The following is a 19,628-nucleotide window of genomic DNA, read 5'->3' on the forward strand; positions in this document are numbered from 1 at the left end:
TACACAGGAATTTTGTCTGATCATCTGAACTTTTAAGTCTCTATGCTTACATTAGTATTTTACAACTATCTGAAGGTTGAGTTGGGTTCAAGATAACAGCCTAGCAAGATCCTGAAGCACCTCCTCCCATGGACACAAATTCACAACTCCATATGGAATAACGGAATGAATGGAGCCTCCACAACAAAGGGTAAAAGGACAACACCAATAAGGGAAAGAGGCAGAAACACAAATTTGCTAGGGACAACGACACCCCAGTTGCTGTTGGTCACAATCAGAAGGGATATAAAGGTATGCAGTGTTTCCCTGAGGAGTAACAGCTTCCATCTTCATACTAGGTGCCGCAAACCTTACATCCTGCACAGGAGAGGTGAGCCCCAAAACACTGGGCTCTGAAGATCAACCGGGATTATGTTCAGGAAAACTTTAAAACTGTAGGGAACAGAAAACTCACTCTTAGAGGGCTTTTGCAAAGACTCAACACCAATCTGAACCACGCACAGACAACAGGTAAGAGTGACCCATTTACGAACCTTTAAGTGTCTGCCAAAGGGGTGGGAAACAGTAGGCACTCTCCCCTGGGACTGGGACAATGGCACAAGCCATTTTTGCTGTCTCAGCTGACCTTACTAACTCCAGCACTGGGGAGCAGCCTTTTGGAATTCTCCCTCTAACCTGCTGCTAGCAGCAGTGGGCGTGTCCCCCAAGAGCCGTGCCCACAATGTGTGCATGGTGAGGAATGGGTTTCACAGCTGGGGTCAGAGGCCATCCCTGCTGACACACGTCGGCAGTCACAGCTGCTTCCTGGAGCCAGACTGAGCTCCCGCCCTGCCCACGAGTGTGCATAGCGACAGCCTCACCACAGTAAGAGTGCACACAGCCCACACAGGAGATAGTTCCTGAGTGTCTTGCTCTGGTGACCAGGGGAGACAGTGCTTTTTGGCCTCCTAGGACATCTCTTACATGAAGCCACCCCTCAAGACTGGGAGAGGTCGCTGCCTTAACCTAAATATATAGAAACAAACATAGAGCATTAGGAAAAATGAGGAGAAAGACAAATGTGTTCCAAAAGAAAGAACAAGATAATAGCTCAGAAAAAACTAAATGAAATGGTGATAAGCAAATCTACCTGATAAAGAGTTTAAAGTAATGGTTATAAAGATGTTCACCAAACTTGGGAGAAGAATGGATGAACATCAAGTAGCAAATAGAGGTTGTAACTGAACTGAAAACCATACCAAAGGGGCTCAACAGCAGCCTGAATGAAGCAGAACAAATCAGTGAGCCAGAAGACAAAGCAGTGGAACTCACACAGACTGAGTGGCAAACATAAACATGGATTAAGAACAGTGAAGACGGGGCACCTGGGGGGCTCAGTCGTTAGGCGTCTGCCTTCGGCTCGGGTCATGGTCCCGGGGTCCTGGGATCGAGCCCCGTGTTGGGCCCTCTGCTCCGCGGGAAGCCTGCTTCTCCCTCTCCCACTCCCCCTGCTTGTGTTCCCTCTCTCGCTGGGTCTCTCTCTGTCAAATAAATAAATACAATCTTAAAAAAAAAAAAAAGAACAGTGAAGACACCATAAGGGACCTTTGGGACAAGAGCACGCATAACGACATTCATATTATAGAGAGCCTAGAAGACGACAACATCCAAAAAGAGCCCGAAAAATTATCTGAGAAATAATGGCTGAAAAATTCCTCAACCTGGGGAAGGAATCAGACACCCAGGCCCAGGAAGCCCAGAGAGTTCCAAATCAGATGAACACAAAGAAATCCATACAAGAAATATTATAATTAAAATGGTAAAAGTTAAGGATAAAGAGAGAATCTAAAGGCAGCGAGGGAAAAACAATTTGTTATTACAAGGGAAACCCCATAAACTCTCAGCAGGTCTTTCAGCAGAAACATTATAGGCCAGAAGGGAGTGCCATGACATAAACTGAAGGTGCTAAAAAACAAAACAAAACAAAAACAACAACAAAAAAAACACCTTTCACTTGAGAATTCTCTACACAACAAAGTTATCACTCAGACTTGAAGGACAGATTTAGAGTAAAAGGAGTTCATCACTACTAAACCAGCCCTATAAGAAATGTTAGAGAGATTTCTTTAAGCGGAAAAGAAACGGCACTAATAGGAAAACAAAGAAAAGTAAAAACCTCACTGGAAAAGGCAAATATATAACAAAGGTAGTAGATCAATCACTTATAAAGCCAGCATGAAGGTTAAAAGACAAAAGTAGTAAAATTAATTAAAAGTACAATAATTAGTTAAGGGAAACAAGATAAAAAGATGTAAAATGTGTCATCAAAAATATAAAACATGGGGGGGTTACAAAAAGGTAAAGCTTTGGAATGTATTTAAAATTGTTATCAACTTAAAACAGACTGCTATTTACATAGGATATTTTATGTGACTCCCACAGTTGTCACAAGGAAAAAATTTATAGTAAATACAAAAAAAAAAAAAATAAGAGAAGACTCTAAACATGACACTACAGAAAGCCAAACCACAAAAGATGAGAAAAGAGAAGAAAGGAACAAAGAGGAACAACAGAAATAGCCATAAAACAATTAACAAAATGGCAATAAGTGTACACTTATCAATAATTATTTTAAATGTAAATGGCCTAAATTCACCAATCAAAAGATAGAGTAATTGAATAAAAAAAAAACAAACAAACCAAGACCTATCTACATGCTGCCTATGAGAGACTGGCTTCAGAAATAAGCACACATGGACTGAAAAGTAAAGGGATGGAAAAAGACATTCCATGCAAATGAAAATGAAAAGAAAACTGGAGTAACTATACTCATTATGAGACAAAATAGACTTTAAAACAAAGATTGTAACTTGAGGCATAGGTCGTTGCATAATGATAAACGTGTTAATCCAGCAAGAAAATATAACATTTATAAATATATATGTACCCAACATAGAAGTACCAAAATATATAAAGCAAATATTAACAGAGCTAAAGAGAGAAATTGAAAACAATACACTAATAGTAGGAAACTTCAATACCCAAGTTTCATTAATGCATAGATCATTCAGACAAAAAAATCAATAAGGAAACATCAGTCTTCAAAAACACATTTGATGACATGGACTTAATATATACAGAACATTCCATCCAAAAGCAGCAGAACACACATTCTTCTCAAGGGCACAGAAAACATTCTCTAGAACAGATCACATGTTGGACTACAAAACAAGTCTCAATAAAGTCAATAAGATTAAAAGCATATCAAGCATCTTTTCCAACCATAATTGTATAAAACTAGAAGTTAATTACAAGAAGACAAATGGGAAAGCTATAAATATGTGGAGATTAAACAGCATGTTACTGAGCAACTACTGGGTAATAGAAGAAATCAAAGAAGAAATTTAAAAAAAAAGAGCCCAAGAGAGAAATGAAAACAGAAATATGACATACCAAAAATCTATATACAGCAAAAGCTATTCTTTTTTTTTTTAAGATTTTATTTATTTATTTGAGAGAAAGAATGAGAGAGAGAGAGCACATGAGAGGGGGGAGGGTCAGAGGGAGAAGCAGACTTCCTGCTGAGCAGGGAGCCTGATGTGGGACTCGATCCCGGGACCCCAGGATCATGACCTGAGCCGAAGGCAGTCACTTAACCAACTGAGCCACCCAGGCTCCCAGCAAAAGCTATTCTAAGAGGGAAGTTCATAGCAAGACAGGTCGACCTCAAAAAACAAGAAAAATGTCAAACAATCTAACTTTATACCTAAAGGAACTAGAAAAAGAAGAACAAAGTCCCAAACTAGTAGAAGGAGGAAAATAATAAAGTTCACGGCAGAAAGAAATGCATAGAGACTAAAAGGACAAGGGAAAAGATCAATAAAACTAAGAGCTGGTTCTTTGAAAAGATAAACAGAATCAGCAAACTCTTAGCTAGACTAACCAAGAACCGAAGGGAGCAAGGACTCAAATAAATACAATTAGAAATGAAAGAGGAGAAATTGCAAGTGACATTACAGATATATGAAGGATCATACCGGATTATTAGGAGCAATTATGCTTCAACAAATTGGAAAATCTAGAAGATATGGATACATTCCTAGGAACATACAATCTTCCAAGACTGAATCATAAAGAAATAGAAAATTAGAACAGACCAATGATTGGTAAGGAGAATGAATCAGTAATCAAAAATCTCCCCCCAAAAGTCCAGGACCGGATGGCTTCACTGGCATATTCTACCAAATATTCAAAGAAGATTTATTACATATACTTCTCAAACTCTTCCAAAAAAATTGAAGAGGAAGGAAAGCCCAAACAATTCTACAAGGCCAGCATTGCCCTGATACCAAAACCAGACAAGGATATCACAAAAAAGGGAAACTACAGGCGAATATCCTTGATGAACATAGATGCAAAAATCATCAACAAATTTTAGCAAACCAAATCCAACAACACATTAAAAGGATCATATACCAGGATCAAATGGGATGTATTCCAGGGATGCAAGTATGGTTCAACATCTGCAAATCAATTAAACTGATTCATTACATTAACAAAATGAAAGATAAAAATTATATGATCATCTCAATAGATGCAAAAAAAGCATTTGACAAAATTCAACATCTATTTATGATAAAAACTCTCAACAAAGTGGGTAGAGAGGGAATGTATCTAAACATAATAATAAAAGCCATATAGGACAATCCCACCACTAACATCATAATGGTGATCCTCTAAGAACAGGAACAAGATACGGATGCTTAATCTTGATGCTCACTCTTGGCACTAGTATTCAACAGAGTACCAGAAGTCCAGGCCATGGCTGTTAGGCAAGGGGGAAAAAAGGCATTAGAATCAGAAAGATAGAAACAAAATGTCACTATTGCCAGATGACAGGATACTATATACAGAAAACCCCAAAGAATCCACCAAAAAAACCATTAGAATAAATAAGTTCAGTAAAGTTGCAGGATACAAAATCAATATACAGAAATCCATTGCATTTCTATACACTAATAATGATGCATCAGAAAGATAAATCAAGAAAACAATCCTATTTACAACTGCATCAAAAAGAATAAGAGGATGAAAGCGCTCTATGCTGAAAACTATGACACCGGTGAAAGAAACTGAAGATGCAAATAAATGGAAAGGTATTCTATGCTCACAGATTAGAAAAGTTAAAAAAAATATAAGTTAATATTGTGAGAATGTCCATACTACATAAAGCAATCTACAGATTCAATGCAATCCCTATCCAAATACCAATGGCATACTTTATAGAACCAGAATCATTCTAAAATTTGTATGGAACCACAAAAGATCTCAAATAGTCAAAACAATCTTGAGAAAGAGCAGAGCTGGAGGTATCACGCTCCCTGATATCAAACTATACTACAAACCTATAGTAATCAAACAGTATGTTATTGGTATAAAAACAGACATACAGATTAATGGAACCAGATTGAGAACCCAGAAATAAACCTACACATATACAGATAATTAATCTTGGACAAAGAAGCCAAGAACAATGGAGAAAGGACAGTCTCTTCAATTAATGGTGTTGAGGAAATGGACCAATCTCATGCAAAAGAATGAAATTAGTCTTACACTATACACAGAAATTAACTTAAAATGGATTAAAGACTTGAATGTAAGACCTAAAGCCATACAACTCCTAGAAGAAAACATAGGCAGTAAGTTCCTTGATGTTAGTCACAGCTATTGTTTTTTTGAAAGCTAAGGGAACAAAAGCAAAGGGAACAACAACTAAAAGCAAAAATTAACAAATGGGACTACATGAAACTAAAATGCTTCTGCACAGCAAAGGAAACCATCAACAAAATGAAAAGGCAGCCTGCTCAACTGCACACCATATATCTGAATCTCAAACCACATATTCAATAAGGGGTTAACATCTAAAATATATAAAGAATTCATGCAACTCAAGAACAGGAAAATGAACAACCTGGTTAAAAATGGGCAGAGGATCTGAATAAAAATTTTTCCAAAGAAGACATACAGATGGCCAACAGGCATATGAATAAGATGCTCAACACCATTAATTATTAGAGAAATTCAATCAAAACCCCTATAGGAAATCACCTCACAGTTAAAATGGCTATTATCAAAAAGATAAGAAATCACAGGTATTGGAGAGGATATGGAGAAACGGGAACCTTACCCACTGTTGATGAGATTGTAAATTGGTGCAAATACTATGGAAACCCATATGGAGGTTCCTCAATAAATGAAGAATATAACTACCGTATGACCCAACTATTCCATTTCTGGGTATTTATCTGAATAACATAAAAAGAGTAATTTAAAAAAATATATACATTCTTATGTGCATTGTAGCATTAATTACAATAGTCAAGATATTGAGTGCCTGTTGATAGATGAATGAAGAAGATATACTGATACATTGGAATACTACTCAGCCATAAAATATAATGAAATCTTTCCACTGCTGACAACATGGATGAAACTTAAAAGAGTATTATGCTAAGTGAAATGAACCAGAAGGAGAAAAACAAACGCCACATGACTTCACTCATATCTGAAATCTAAAAAAAAAAAAAAACCAAAAACAAAATTGAAGAAACAAAATTAAAACAAACTTTAAAAGAACTATCTGAGGTTCCTTTTGCACATTTCTTAAAATCTACTTCAATTTCTTTTCCTTATGAAGTCACACTAAATCAGACTGCCATTTCTAAAGTTTAATAACAAACAAAATTTTTTTTTCTCCTGACACAATGTTTAATCATTGGTACTCAACCAGTTATGCTCGTTCAGTAAATAAATGCCTGTTCAGTTATTAACCAAAGATAGTTCCAAAATTGAAAATCAAAAAAACGTAGGAAATAGTTAATTTCTTTAGGTGTATGTGTATCTTAAGATCATTTGGTCCTTTGATCTACATAGCAGCATATTGGAGAACTTTGTGAGGATGTGCTCCAGTAAACTAATAATGTTGTAAAACCAAACAAAAGGGATGCTATGGGAGGCAAGAGCAACAAAGGGAAGCCCCAGAATGCCAGTTATGCACTAGGCCTAAAGATAACCAGTACATACTGGGGCAGTACCTGCTGAAGGTAGGGGTGAAGGTAGAGGTCCTGGGAGTAAAATAAAGGGGACTCCATTCAACAGATACTGAGAGAATGGAAATCTTGAGAATGTAATAAAAACATATAAGAAAAATACTGGCAAACAGAAAAGCCAAGCAGTAGTAAATAACCCAAATTAAAATGTGTGTGATTTTGGGGTGCCTGGGTGGCTCAGATGGTAAAGCGTCTGCCTTCGGCTCAGGTCATGATCCCAGGGTCCTGGGATGGAGCCCCGCATCGGGCTCCCTGCTCTGCGGGGAGTCTGCTTCCCCCTCTCCCTCTCCCCCGGCTCGTGCTCCCTCTCTGTATCTCTGTGTCTCAAATGAATAAATAAAATCTTTAAAAAGAAATGTGTGCGATTTTAAGCAACAGATGGCAATAAATACAGAGAACCTGATGGCTGTGAACATTCTCCTTTGAAAACTATAGGGGACACAGCACTGTTAATGTCAAAACGTAACTCACTAAGAGTGGAAGGACAACGTCTCTGCTTGTAAGAAAAATAGTTTTTTTAAGAAAAACTGTGTGACCATAATGTGAGTAGACAGCATAAACTTAGAGGATGTAAAACATAAATGGATAGATAATGGCAAGGCCAAAAAGGCCATGATGATGGACATGTTTGAATTCAGAATAACTTGGCCCCCATTTAAAAAGTAAAATAATTAGCATTTAAAAAGAAATGTTTATGTGTCTTTACACAGCACTGTAGGGTAACAGAAAAATAAAACATAAATTATATTGGAAAATGTTCTGCCTCTTAGAATTTTAAACTAAAATTTCTCTTCTTTCTACACCAGAATTCCAGGGATTTGTTTGTTTGTTTGTTTTTTAAAAAGATTTTATGTTTTTGAAAGAGAGAGAGAGAGAGCACAAGCAGAGGGAGTGGCGGGCAGGAGGCGTGAATTGAGGCTCCATTCCAAGACCCCAGGATCATGACCTGAGCCAAAGGTAGACACTTAACTGACCGAGCTACCAGGCATCCCAGAATTCTGTTTTTTTAATGAGAAAAGTGTTTGATGAGAGAAGACAGGAAGGCACTTTGTGCTATTTTACAAAGTAATTCAGTTATTAGAAAACACACTCTTGACAAATACTAATTATTAATCAACAAAATAAACTAAATAAGGAAGAAGCACTATCGGTCAGACAGTGTGATAAATATTTTCCACATTTTCAACTATTCCTAATATTACCTTTTTGCTCTACATAACAATCCCTTGAAACAGATGTTATTAATTCCAATCATAACTGAGAAACTGAGGCTCAAAGAGATTAAGTTGCTCTAACTCATGGAATGGGGACTTAAACCTAGATCTCTGACTCCAGAGCCCATGATTGATTCAACATATGACTGTGCATCTTTATTGAACACCTGTCGTGTGCCTTTTATATGCCCCCAGAGACAAGAGGTAGGAGAAAAACAGTAAGACACAAACACAAAACAAAAAACAAGCTTCATTAAGTAACATCAACTACACCAGACAATGAAAGAGTTAATCTAAAGAGAAATATGATGCCAGAAAAAAGTTACAGGTAAACAATTTTGTATTCCCCAAATGAGATCTGCAACACATGCCCAGTAATGTAGTTAACACACTCTAGGGATTTGCTATTGAAATACAGACAAGGTAGCAAAAACATTATTAACAATCTGTATAAAAAACAAAATCTAATCACTCAAAGAAAAGATTGAAAAATGTTGAGCAGTGACTGGATGGTTCAAATTTTTATTTTATTAGGCTTCCAGCTTAGAAAGCTTTCTTTTTTTCATGGTAGTCACTTATAATATTCCTTGCATCATATTCCACCATATTTATATCCCCCCCACTTTCTGATTGGATGAATGGGCACAGTTATACAGAAGTGAGTAGTAAATTACATCCCATTACACACTAAACACTAATTAGTAACCTTTTAATTTACCGTAAAGGACACAGAAAACAAAGATGATAGCACATTTTGCAGCCATCCTGTGACACTGTGATAAGAAGTCCTGTGACAAGAAAAAGCTGCTAGGGTCCCGCTCAGTGGAATGAGTACACCACCACCTTTGCGCTTCAGGCAGAAAAACAGTAAGAAAATTTATGAAGGCACACAAATCTTGATCAGTGTTTTACAGATAAAGCAATGTCATGACTCAGGTTCATAGTTCATAAAACGCTACAAAGTAGAGAAACTATTAATTTATAATGACTTTGAATTTCTACACTTTTGAAGAGAATACAATTACTTACTTTTTTCTCCGGTTTGATTCCACAAAATATTTACGTGCTCGATTTCGGCATAATTTTTGTTGCTGCAGTAATATTTGACGCTCTTCTTCTAGATTTTTCTCCAGATGGATTTTCATATCTCTAGTAATAGCACAAAGTTAAGGACAATGGCTTATATCTCCAGTGGATGAATGTCAGTGCCATCTGATAAATATAATCACAGCCTCATACTAAGGATAATGATTCTTTGTGGAACAACCAATAGGTGTAGTCATTAGCGTTAGTATGTGACCAGCAAATAGTCTGTGTAAAAAAAAAATCTGATTTGCTATTAGAACTGAATACATATTTCACTTTCCCTGGGGAAAAAATTGTACTTTTAGACATCATGAGCTTGGATAAGGAGACTGCATATCTTTTCATTCATTATGAACCTCATAAAACCTAATAAAGGCAAATCTGATTGGATTTTTCATTCTATGTTGTTCTCTTAAAGCTCCCTGTCACATTCCCGATAAATTCTAAATCTCCTGACCTAGAGTATATAAAGCATTGTAATCTGGTCTGTTTTTTCAACTTCAGTTCTCAACACTTCCCTGCATGAATCCCACACCCAGACACACAAAGATACTAACAGAACAAGCCATGACACATCCACCATCATCTCTCAGCAAATGGTGGTTCAGGACCACCTCAAGCCGTTCCCCTCCTATTTTCCAGGAGAAAACCCTCACTGAATGACCCGACATCTTCATGAGTACATCCTATGAGTACATGTCTCCTCCACATTTCTGTAACTCCAATGCCTGGCATGGTGCTTAAAATAGAATAATGGCTTAATAAAATCTTGCTGAACAATTCCCTTGGAGAAATTTTTCAGTAGATATACAGGACAAAAGATATATACATTTTTTTATAGCTTTTAGTGCCTTATAGACAAAAATAGGTTTCTAGAAGGGTTATACAAACTTACGTCATCAGAAATGTATGTATGTAAGTTTCAAAACCTCATAAGCATGGGATAGTACTTTTTTTTTTCCTAGAAAGACCATGTGGAAAACCATGTTTTATTATATATGTATTAGCAAAATAGACTACTTTCCATGTATGATTACTAATTTTTATTTTCCTCTTTGGTGAATTGTTAGCTCATAGTCACTGGCCATTCATCTATTGAGAACTTGATTTAAAAAGAATCAATTTCAATAAATTCAATAGTGTGTAGATATTAATCCTCTACTATAGTGTTAAGTATTTTTCCCAGATCATTGTATTTATACAATTTTTCCTTCCACTAAAATTTTATTAGTCATCTTTGAAGTATTTTTCCCTTAAAATTTCTTTCCTTTCAAAAAGTAAAGTTACTATACTTCAAACACATGAAAAATATGAAATTCTATTTTCTATCAGTATTCTTTTACAATTTCATATTTATATTTTATTAGCTTAAGTTAATTGTGGAATGTAGTACCAAGTGTGACTCAAGGTAGAGTTAGTGAACTTAGACTATTCTTTTTAGATGTCTGAATATGGAGACAGGAGATACTAGAATGAAGTTAAAAGGGTTCTTATGATCAAAGGGTTTGATTGTTAGTTTAGTTCGTTTTAAGGATAGCCAAGACCTGAGTGTGTTTATAGGCTGGAGGGAAAGAATGCCATTGCAAGTTGAATGTAAATTATAAGATGGGATAATTTATAATCCAGGGGTATGAAGGAGCGGGGGGGAAGGCTATGGTAGTAAGTAAATAGACTCATCTTCTACAGTAAAAGTGGTATCCCATCAGTGAGCCTGGAAAAAATGATAGGGTTGGGGGCAGGGGGTGGTGGTTGGTAGTATGTGGGTTTGTGTTATTGTTGAAGAGGGACCTGAGAGCCTTCCTGGTGTCTATTGTCTCATGACGTAGTAAGACAGTCTACTGAGAGCTGAGGGAAATGATAAAGATCTGGCACAGGCATTAAGAGGAACAACAGAGATCCCCGTTGTTGTTCAGGCAAAGCTGGAAACCATTCATCTGTGTGCAGCCAGTCTGTATTGTTTTGTGATTTTTCTCTGATAGCATTTTTATCACTCGGGTGAAGGAGCAGAGAAGAAGGACTCCAGTAGTTATTGGGTGGTTGAGGCAGAGGAACAGGGGTGCAAAGGACCAAGGAGGCCGGTGAGAGAACCTGTGCGGGTAATCAAGAATAGGGTATAAACCAGGTAGAGAAGGGACAGGCAAGGTGGGTGCTAAAATAAAATGAAAGGGGAAAAGAGGAGATATTTATGAGAGAGAAAAGAGGCACAGTGTGAAGGGAACGAGAGACTTCACCTTTTTTTTTTTTTAAAGAAAAGTTTATTCTATTTCTATTCTAGATTGAAATGATAGAAATTTAGGTAATTTTAATTAGATGAACTTTATAGGGTTTTGTTCTTTCATAGCCTTTAGAGTCAGGGGATTCCGACTTGAGAAAGAAAACATCTTCAACAGAAAGCTGGATGTTTCTGAGTATTGAATTCACATTCAGAAATTACATGTAGAAATTTTACCAAGGCACTTGCTTAGTTTCTGACTAAAGTTCTTTCGTTTGTTCTCCCCCCATTTAGTTATTTGTTCAACAAATTTGAGCTCCTACTCTGTAATGTATCCAATGGAAAACATTACAGACACTAAGAACATTCAAGTATTTCCAAAAGGTACTTAAGTGTTTTTCCAATTAGCAATATAATGATATTCTTGATTTAGTGTCATAGCCCTTACTATGTTCAAGAATTCCTCTATCCCAACTTAAACTTACGCATATATATATATAAACTAGCAAAAGATAGATATGTAGATACATTTTACATATATATACACACACATATTAGCAGAAGTTGTTGGATTTCCTTAAAGCCTCTTGGGCATCTACTGGAAAGTCATTCACAACTTTCTTAATTTCAACCATAGATGCAGTATTTAAGTATGTTTTTAGTAATATATTTTACAGGAAACCATTATTACAATTCTGGAATTAATGTTTGGTTTTGTTCCTTTGAGCTACTACTAATTCTATTTACAAATATTTTCTCTGATGTTTAATCAGTGTTCCTACTACATCAATTTAAAAAACGAAGTCTACAACCATTTCTTTCATGAAAATGATGGAAAGACACTCTTGTCAGTGAGCCATTGACCCTACTTCCCCATTTTCCGATTTAGAATAAGTCAGGGTCAGTGTAATAGGCCTTCCGTGTGTGCATGAAAATACAATGTCAAGGGAACAAAATCAAATCCATATAGAACGATCCCATTTATTTCAGAACCCATGTCTTGAGAGCGCCGTTTTGGGCACCCGCACAGGCCGGGGTGAATGGCGGCTGGCCGAGAGGCCGGCGGCAGGAGCCGCACGGCCAGGGGAAGCGGCGCCCACAGCTGCCGCCCTCCCCGTCACGGGGTCTGCACCCCGGAGCTGCACCACCACGGCGCCGGCCGGAGCCCGCACGCAGAGCCTTCGCTCGCTTGCAGGGACAGCATCTCAGAAGCGGGGGCCCAGCGCGGGGGTGGGGACGCGGGCCGGGCGGAGACAGAAGTCGCGGCATTCTGCGGCGGAGTGAGCGCGGAGTCCAGCCCCGGCCTCCGCCAGCACCCACGCGACTTGTCCCGGTCCCAGCGCCCTCGGAAGGGGCCACACGCTCCCACATTCCGCAACACTCTTTCCTTCTGAACGCTCTATGGCGCAGCCTTGGCCACACCGAAGGCGGGCGCCAGCTCGTCCTGGGGACGGCGGTGCCCCTGACGGCGGGACAGCCCCCGTGAACGGACAGCTCCGCGAACGAACGCGGGCCGTGCTAGCTTAACCGGCTGACTCGCACTCCCGCAGGACAGGGAGACCTTGCGGGGCTGCGCCCTCCCAGCGGCACGGTGAACCGGGTGCGCAGAACACAGCGGCGCCCTCCCGGGGGCCACACAGCTGTCCGCGCACAACGCGGGTCGGTGCTCCGACTTTCCACAACATCTCGCTGCGAGGCCCGGTGTGGGGGAAGGGACCGCGGCCGGGGTTGCGGGGGACGGGGCTCACCGACCCGGCTGGGAATGGGGTGGGGGACCGGCGCTCAAGGACCGGGACGGCGGTGGTGGGCGGGATGGGGCTCAGTGACCCAGACGGCGGGGAGGGGCCGGGCTCACAGACCGGACGGCGGCGGGGAGTTGGGGGACGGGGTCCACAGACCCGGAAGGCGCGGGGGCGGGGGCTCAGGGCCCCGGTCGGCGGAGGGGGGAGGGGCTCACGGCCGCGGACGGCGGGGTTGGGGGGCACGGGGCTCAGGGCCCCGGTCGGCGGAGGGGGGAGGGGCTCACGGCCCCGGACGGCGGGGTTGGGGGGCACGGCGCTCACGGCCCCGGACGGCGGAGGGGGAGGGGCTCACGGCCGCGGACGGCGGGGTTGGGGGGCAAGGGGCTCACGGCCCCGGACGGCGGAGCGGGGAGGGGCTCACGGCCGCGGACGGCGGGGTTGGGGGGCACGGGGCTCAGGGCCCCGGACGGCGGGGTTGGGGGGCACGGGGCTCAGGGCCCCGGACGACGAGGTTGGGGGGCACGGGGCTCAGGGCCCCGGACGGCGGGGTTGGGGGGCACGGGGCTCAGGGCCCCGGTCGGCGGGGTTGGGGGGCACGGGGCTCACGGCCGCGGACGGCGGGGTTGGGGGGCACGGGGCTCACGGCCGCGGACGGCGGGGTTGGGGGGCACGGGGCTCACGGCCGCGGACGGCGGGGTTGGGGGGCACGGGGCTCACGGCCGCGGACGGCGGGGTTGGGGGGCACGGGGCTCACGGCCCCGGTCGGCGGAGCGGGGAGGGGCTCACAGCCCCGGACGACGAGGTTGGGGGGCACGGGGCTCACGGCCCCGGTCGGCGGAGCGGGGAGGGGCTCACAGCCCCGGACGGCGGGGTTGGGGGGCACGGGGCTCAGGGCCCCGGTCGGCGGAGCGGGGAGGGGCTCACGGCCCCGGACGACGAGGTTGGGGGGCACGGGGCTCAGGGCCCCGGACGGCGGGGTTGGGGGGCACGGGGCTCACGGCCCCGGTCGGCGGGGTTGGGGGGAGGGTCTCAGGGCCCCGGTCGGCGGAGCGGGGAGGGGCTCACGGCCCCGGACGACGAGGTTGGGGGGCACGGGGCTCAGGGCCCCGGACGGCGGGGTTGGGGGGCACGGGGCTCACGGCCCCGGTCGGCGGGGTTGGGGGGAGGGGCTCAGGGCCCCGGTCGGCGGGGTTGGGGGGAGGGGCTCACGGCCGCGGACGGCGGGGTTGGGGGGCAAGGGGCTCACGGCCCCGGACGGCGGGGTTGGGGGGCACGGGGCTCACGGCCGCGGACGGCGGGGTGCGCCGCGGACGGGCGCTCAGGGACCCGGCCGAGATGCAGCGGGGGTGCGGGCGCAGGACCGGGGAGCCCACCACCCCACCGCCCCACAGGCGGGGCGTACCCCCGCGCCCAGCCCGCCCCACGTACGCGGGCTCCCAGGGGGCGAGGGGCCCGCCGCCCACGCCGCCACCCCGGCCACCACCCCCGGGAAGGATACAGGTCGGCGGCAGGCCGGCAGCGCCCGCGGCCCAAGCGGGGGCTGCGGGGGGCTCCGTCGCGGGCGTCCGACAACTCGGGGCCCCGTCCCGAGACCGCGCTCCGGGACCCAGGCCTCCAGGCCAGCATCCTTCACCTCAGCGCCGCCTCCCCGCCCGCCGCTGTCGCCTCCCTCATGGCAGCCCCGGCCTCCTCCTCTTCCTCCCTCCACTCCGTCTCTCAGGCCTCGCGTCACGGGCGCGGAAGGGTTGGCCACGGCAGCCCCGGTTCCCGTGCAGCAGCGATGGTGGCTGTGGCGGCTGCGGCGGCGACCTTGCCCGGCCCTGGCGGAGGGGGCGGCAGCGGCCCCGCCGACGCCGCCGCCATCTTGGCAACCGACGGACGCCGCGTCCTTGGCGACGGAAACCAGGGCGCTGGGGCGGGGCGGGGCTACGCGCCGGGCAGCCAATAGGCGGCGTGAGCGGGTCCCGGCCTCCCGGGAACCGAGTCTGCGCAGCAGCCCCGGGCTGCGTGGCGTGTTAGCGCCTGGCACAGTCCTCCGTCCCTGGTCCTGAGGATGGTGTCCTGGGGGTGTTGAGGGATGCGAGGGTTGCCGCGGGGATCATTCAGGGTGGGAAGGTGGGGATGGTCGATGGAACCACCGAATCTTGTAGGATTCGAGCTGGAAGTCTTGGGGGCATCAGTCCCTTTCCCCAAGCTTGATGCCGGGGAAATTTCCCTTCCTCTGCATTCTCTCACCGCCCCGGGATGCTTGCCAGTCCCTCTGCAGTCTCTTCCTCGCCCTCTCCCTGCTGAAAAGGTCTGACTTTCAACAACTCCCGATGGTGCCTGCCCTGCTGCCAGATTCTGGGGACAGCCCATCGCCGCGTCGGGGGCCTGGAAAGAAGGCCAGATTTAGTTTCGAGATCTCCCGGGAGAGTATGCCCAAACACATCACCATGCTCAGATTGCTGCAGGAGGTGTGCAAACCTGAATGGATTTCTGAGCCGTTTTTGTAATGGCTTTGCAAGTGAAAATTTGAAAAAAAGGCTGGAAATTTTTGTTGGAGCTCAATAGAAAAGTACATATGAATTCCGAATGTGTTTCAGCCAGGGTGTGTGTGTGTGTGTGTGTGTGTGTGTGTGTGTGTGTGTGTGGAAAAACTCCCAGATTGGAAGCTGAATGTACAAACCAAATAAAAATCACTCACCCAGCTGGAAATTTTTGTTGGAGCTCAATAGAAAAGTACATATGAATTCCGAATGTGTTTCAGCCAGGGTGTGTGTGTGTGTGTGTGTGTGTGTGTGTGTGTGTGTGTGTGTGTGTGTGGAAAAACTCCCAGATTGGAAGCTGAATGTACAAACCAAATAAAAATCACTCACCCAGCATCGAAATGTCTCTGCCTTTATGAATTAATTTGTTCATTTTTGGAGTTCAAATAAACTTTTCCAATTGAAACTATTTAAAACAGTTTTTGCAAAGTTGGATGCAGTGACCCAAATTGAAATGTCATCTGGTGACTGAGATTTTAAAGTGCCACAGCAAATCCAGGTTTGATTTAACACACAAAGCCCGTAAGTTTCCTTCAGGACAATGCCAAGAATTTAGAATATATAATTTTGGCAAAGAAAGGCTAAATGGACCATTAACTATCTTGGCAAGTTTTAGACTGGCCTAGCCACAGTGTTGACCTTGATTCTGTCTCCACTGCTTTCATCACACAAGTCTGTTTCTCTAGGGCCTATTGGAAAGAGAGTAAGAAAAGCAGGCTGTGCAAAGTGAGAAGATTGTAGTTGCTGTTGGGAGTATTTAGGCATACTTAGACTTCCTCAAAATCTAACTTTCGCTAATTAGTTTGGCATTTTGTAAATCCTAGGCACCTTCTTGCTTTGCATGGACTATTAGCATTAGGAAGCACGGCTTGGTTTCTCAAGTGCCTAGAAATGCTCCTTCATATTAATCATTCTTCATTCAAATGTTGCTTTGCAATGATGACCAAGAAGAAATGAAATTTTAAGCACAGTGCTGTTACTTTTTTTTAAATCACAGGATCGGTTTTTTTTTAAACCTTTAAATTATTTCTTCAAAATATTAATCAGGTTTCCACCTTTATTGAAGTTGTATAGTCCCAGATTAAAAAAAAAAGAGGCTTTAAGATTAGATATTTGGATAATAGACAATTTGAGGCATTTATAAACTTTTTCTCTTGACAGGAAAGTCAAGTATTATTCAAGCAACAAAAAAGAATATTACACTAAAGTCTCTGTATTTTGTCGGAAGAGACATCTGAATTGACTACAATGCTTAATTCTTTTGCACTTTAAAACCACAGTATAACATATTATATACATGTTATATATTTTTATTTTACAAATATTTTATACATTCTTTTAATATATATAATTCATTCTTTTATTAAGGAAATGTATATTGAGCACCTAGTATATGCCAAAGACTTTTTAGCTGCTGGGGATACAAGAGTGAACAAAACTTCAAAGACCCTATGCTCATGAAGTTTGTATTTATTTTTCTTCCCCACCAGAATATATTAGGTAGTGAAAAGCACTATGAGGAAAAATGGAGTAGTGTAGGGGGGTAGAGACTGATATAGTTCTATTTTAGATATGGTGCTTAGGAAAAGTCTCTGATTAAGGGAAATTAGGGCAGAGTCTAAATGAAGAAAGGAGGTTGCCGTTCAGATAGTTGGGATGAAGAATATTATAGGCAGAAGGTGCTGTAAGTACAAAAGGCTCTGAGGGCAGAACTCTATTTGATGTGTTCGTAGACCAGCAAGAAGACACTGAATAGAACAGGGTGAGGGAGGGGAAGTGTGCTAATACACAAGATTGGAGAAATGCTCTGGGGATGTGCCCTCAGATTTAGCAGGGACTGATACGGTTTTCAAGGAATCGATGTAAAATCCAACCTCAAATGAAGAGGAAGCCATTGGAGAGTTTCGAGCCAGAGCATAATATGATCTAAGTTAACCTTTAGAAAGAATCACTCTAGCTGCAGTAGGGAAGCTTAGACTATAGTTGATAAGACTAGACATGATGAGGGTAGTTTGAATGTTGTTATAGTAGGTTAGGTGAGAGATTATGGAAGCTGGGGGTAGGATGGTGGTAATTGAGGTGGTAAGAAGTGTTCAGAATTTTATTTATTTTTAAAGATTTTATTTTTATTTGAGAGAGAGAGAGAGCATAAGTGGGGGTAGGGGCAGAGGGAGAAGCAGGGCCCCCATTGAGCCAGGAGCCTATGCGGGACTCCATCCCAGGACCCTGGAATCATGATCTGAGCCAAAGGCAGTCGCTTAATCAACGGAGCCACCCAGGTGCCCCAGAAGTGTTCAGAATTTTAAACCTTGAGCCGGTAAGAGGTATTGATGAATGGTTGGGGCAAGTGGGTGAAATGGTTGTGTTTCAAATGAGTGAAAAAAGAATCAGATGTGACTCTGTGATTTGGGGCTGGACCAATTGGATGAAGAGTATTGCCATTTACTAAGATGGGAAAGAACAGGTTGAAGGAATAAGATTTGGGCTTCGGACATGATCTAAGGAGGAGACGCCTAGTAGACACCCAACTTCATAACATACCTCATAAACTGTTGATGGTGTGCTGTTTACAAAAGGAACTAATAATAACCCCTTTATGGTTACAAAGCATGTCCACATAACTTATCTAATTTGAGTACTGTAATAACCTTGTGAATTATGCAAAGCAGCCTGTGAGGGACAATTTCCTGAGCTTTCACTTTCTTCTTGGCTGAGGCTATTTTTTTTTTCTATCTTCTGCTGAAGTATTTTCTTGCTCCAGTAAGAATTTCCTGGATTTGTTTCTGGGAAAGCTATGAAAGAACAAAGAATTTTAACATCTGGCTGATTTAAAATTACTGAAGTTCTGCCATATTCATTACAGTTTTGTAAGACTTCAACCAGAAATTAAAGATAAGTGCTAATCTACTCTTAATACAGATTATAAGCATCATCAACAATGTCAGCAATGTTAGAACTGCATTATAGATCAAGTCAAATAATAGTAATAATAGTGACCCCTAACATTTGAGTGCCTGCTTTCTCTGGGGCACTGTGCCGAGTGCTTATGTGTATTAAATCATTGACTCCACAGCATAATCCTCATTCTACAGAGGAAGTAGTTAAGCTATCGTGGTATTAGATAACTTTGCTCAAGATTCCAGAACGAAGGCAGGGCGGAATCAAGATTTGATTTGGTCTCAGAGCCAATGCTACCAGCCGCCTCATGCTGCCCGCTGGAGAGACTCAAGAGTAAAAGAGTGTTTGGGTTTAATAGTGGACAGTGAGGAAGTACAGTCAGAGAATACTTAATTGTTTGAAGGTATTAATTCATTAATCAGCATTTGAGTGCCTACTGTGCCCCAGTCAGCAGGATTAGCCCCAGAAACACTATGGTAGTTCTCGGGCTGGGAAAAGGGAGTAGAGAACGTAATGCCTGGAACAGGAAGCAAGACTCAGGAAAGATTTGGATCCTTTTATTTTATTTAATTTTAGCATAGTGAATATCTAGGCATGTTTATATAATGAAGAGAAGGAAGTGTGTACGGGGTTGTTTGGAGACTCATTATAGACATTGATCTATCAGCTCTTAGAGAGTGGTAATTTTCAGTAATAATAGTTCCCTGACATTCAGAATTTTTGAAGTTTTAGTAACATAGATGTTACATACAAATCAGAGTCCTAGAAATTTGGCATTTATGTGATTAATATGACCATCCCTGAAAGCTAAATTCAGGGGGAAGCTTACTTTTTACTGAATTAGCTGTCCTGGATGTCCA

At 43.2% G+C, this 19,628-nt stretch overlaps 1 protein-coding gene across 1 annotated transcript in view; it reads right to left on the reverse strand.

The window, feature by feature from the left end:
- The window catches only part of CEP126 (centrosomal protein 126), an 89,191-nt gene extending 74,223 nt beyond the window's left edge, over positions 1-14,968 (reverse strand). Inside the window, exons 1-2 of the mRNA XM_088017875.1 lie at positions 14,841-14,968; positions 9,332-9,451 (exon numbers count right to left, since the gene is read on the reverse strand). Coding sequence (XP_087874001.1) covers positions 9,332-9,451; positions 14,841-14,968 — 248 coding nt within the window. The remainder of the gene's footprint in view (positions 1-9,331; positions 9,452-14,840) is intronic.
- Between the last annotated feature and the right edge of the window lie 4,660 nt (positions 14,969-19,628).

This window comes from Eumetopias jubatus, unplaced genomic scaffold (assembly GCF_037043125.1).
Source record: "Eumetopias jubatus isolate StellerSeaLion01/CBP00866 unplaced genomic scaffold, mEumJub1_p1.0 scaffold_13, whole genome shotgun sequence".
NCBI classification, from domain to species: Eukaryota; Metazoa; Chordata; class Mammalia; order Carnivora; family Otariidae; genus Eumetopias; species Eumetopias jubatus.